Source organism: Ursus arctos, unplaced genomic scaffold, assembly GCF_023065955.2.
Source record: "Ursus arctos isolate Adak ecotype North America unplaced genomic scaffold, UrsArc2.0 scaffold_17, whole genome shotgun sequence".
In the NCBI taxonomy this organism is placed as follows: Eukaryota; Metazoa; Chordata; class Mammalia; order Carnivora; family Ursidae; genus Ursus; species Ursus arctos.
The window spans coordinates 25,800,603-25,803,457 of record NW_026622841.1 but is presented as its reverse complement, the minus strand read 5'-3'; the positions used below and the strand labels follow the sequence as shown (position 1 = coordinate 25,803,457).

Genomic DNA, 2,855 nt, shown 5'->3' with positions numbered 1-2,855 from the left:
AATTAGCTTGAAGGAGCCTAAAGGGGATATTTACATCTTTGTAGGAGGGCTGCTCCTCCAGTGATGGATGGTGGACCGGGCTGCCCGGGCTGCTGCTGCCGCCGCCGCTTGCTTTCTGGGAGGCCAGAGGCGGGGGCGGGGGCGGGGGCAGGTCTGAGCCGCTGGGGTCACCCAGTTTCCCGTCCTCCTGCAGCAGCCTGGAGGAGTTCAGGGCGAGTGGGAAAGCTCCCGGCGCGGCCGGTGCGCGATCCCGGCTGCTCCCCTTCTCTGACAGCCCTCGGCCCTGGAGGTACCGGGAGCCTAACAGGACCCCGGTCTCCTCGTCTTCCTCCTCCTCCTCGTCAGGGTCTCGACCTTCCTCCTCCTCTTCTTCGCCCTCGGGGGGTTTGTGGCCCTCCACGTCCACCTCCTGCTCTTCTTCCTCGTCATCCTCGTCCTCGGAGCTGTCCTCGCTGGGGTAGCTGCAGCTGGTGCCCCCGGGGGACAGAAGGCCTCGGTGGTGCGGCTGCAGGGCCAGCGGGGGCGGCGGGGGCGGGGGCGGCGGCGGGGCCGGGTGGTGGCGCTCAGAACCCGGCTCGTCGGGCTGCGGGGGCAGTAGCAGCAACGGTGACGGCGGCTGCGGGGGATGATGGTGGTGGTGGTGGTGCGGGTGGTGATGGTGGTGGTGGTGATGCGCTTGGGCCGAGTGTGGCGCTCCCGCTGACGCCCCATGAAGCTTGGCCAGGCTCTCTGCGTCGTCCTTGCCACCCACCGGCCTGAAGGCGCTCGAATGGTGGTAGCTGCCTCCGCCCGCCTTGCGCCCCTCCAGGAGGTGCGGATGGTGGGGTGCGGGCACTCGGGCTCCAGCGGGGCCCGCTCCAGCCGCCCCCGCCCCTGCACCGGACACGGCGCCGGGGTCGGCTGGCGGCGTGGAGCCCGCGCTGCAGTCCCCGCCGCTGCCGCCCGGGGGCGACTCGAAGAGAGTGTCGCGGGCGCCCGCGCCCCCAGCAGGAGGCGGAGGGCCGGAGCCCGGGCCGTTAGCTACCACCGGAGGGGGCTGACCCGGCGGGGGCGCAGCGTCTGCGCTCGCACCCGCGCCGCCGGGCTCGGCCAGGTCCAGGAAGGCCTGGCGCAGCAGGGCCGGGCTTTCTCCAAGCGCGCAGCCGAGCGCCGAGGGCGGCTGAGGCGGGGGCTGTAGGTAGGTGGGCACCGGAAGCCCGCCTGGGGTCCGCGGAGGCCAGAACATGCAGAAGGGCGGGTAGAAAGCGTCCTTGCGGCCTGCGGGCCAGAAGAGGCCGGACAGGCCGGCCTTGGGCGCCGCGCCCGCACCGCCCGCGCCCCCCAGGGCCTCGGCCGCGGCGCCCGCGTCCTCCTTCTTGTGACACAACCCGAAGGCGGCGGCTGCGGCCGGGAAGGTGTAAGGATGCGGGAAGAGCCCCCCGCAGCCCGGGAACTTCTGCAGCACTCCCCCAAAAGAGCCCTTGCTGGGCACCGGAATGACCGGATAGCTGCGCGGGCCTTTGGCGCCAGCAGCGGCGCCCGCGCCCGCGCCGGCGCCAACGCTGGTCACGCAGCCGCCCCCGGCGCCGCCCCCTCCCGCCCCGGCGCCGCCCGAGGCCGCGGCCACCGAGAGGCTGGCGGCGGCGGCCGAAAGGCTGGCGGCTGCCACGACGGCCGCCTCCTGCAGCGAGTCATCGTCGTCGTCGAAGCGCGGCCGCTTGTGATGGGCGTGGGGCGCGCCCGCCAGCTCTGCCAGGGGTGGAGGCGGCGGCGGGGGCGGGGGCGCCCCCAGCAGGTGCGGACCCAGTAGTCCTCCACCTCCAGCCACCGCAGCGGCTGCTGCCACTGCGGCCGCCTTGACGGAGCTGAGCGGGTGGCAGGCGGGGTGAGCGCCGGGCTGGGGCAGCGCGCGCTTTCGGCTGCCGCCGTTAAACATGGCCTTGACATCCTCCCAGGCGAAGACTAGCTCGTCCTGGGGACTCTTGTCAGTGAGCTTGAGATGACGGCGCCACGAGTTGAAGTTGGCTGCGTCCGGCTGCGTGTACTTGGCGTCGGGCGTACGGTGCGAGTGGAAGATGAACTTGTTGGGTGAGAAGTACATGTTGCAGTAGCTGCATTTGATGCACTTGGCGCGGGAGCTGTTGTAGCGCGCGGGGATGAAGCTACCGCGGCAGCCCCACGCGCACTCATGAGACACGTCGAAGGCGAAGTTGTCGGGAAGTTTGGGCGGCCTGTTTTCGCCTAGGAACGACTTGCACAAGCGCTCGGCCTCACGCTTGGTGATCATGCCGCAGCGGCGCGAGGAGATGGGCATGGCCCCGGCGCGCCGCAGGATCTCCAGCTGCACCGGCGTGCACTGCACGCACGTGATGCCCAGCGCCACACGGCGGTTGTGGATCTCGTTGTAGCTGAAGTTCTTGAGGAGAGTGTTGGAGATCTGTGCCAGGCACAGGCGCTCCTGCCCGTCGATCACCAACGACACAATGGGAATGCCGTAGAGGATCACCTGGCCCACCTGGTTGGGTTTGAGGTTGGCGTGGCCCGGCCGCGGCTGGCTCAGCGCGTCGGGCTGGAAGGCGCTCGACGGCGATGCCAGCAGTATGTCGTTGGGCCCCGGCAGCGGGCTGGAAGCCATTTCCTCCGCCGCGGAAGCCCGGGCCGAGCCCTCCGGGTCTGTCTTGGAGACTGGAATGGAAAGGAGAAAGCATTGACTAGAGCCTTTTCAGCCTAAAACAGAGGGGTGGGTTGAGTCGCTAACTAAAGAATTATAATAATTCCCTTGCTCTGGCTAAGACAAGATTAGCGCCGGGCAAAGGGACCAAGTTTCAGACACAGAAGTCATCTCTCTTAGTTGTCTTCAAGGTTGCCCTTTGGAA

The 2,855-nt window shown here is 69.3% G+C and overlaps 1 protein-coding gene across 1 annotated transcript in view; it reads right to left on the bottom strand.

Moving 5' to 3' along the window:
- Positions 1-2,614, bottom strand: part of SKOR2 (SKI family transcriptional corepressor 2) — a 32,833-nt gene extending 30,219 nt beyond the window's left edge. Inside the window, exon 1 of the mRNA XM_026496265.1 lies at positions 35-2,614. Within this exon, the coding sequence (XP_026352050.1) occupies positions 35-2,614 (2,580 nt within the window). The remainder of the gene's footprint in view (positions 1-34) is intronic.
- Between the last annotated feature and the right edge of the window lie 241 nt (positions 2,615-2,855).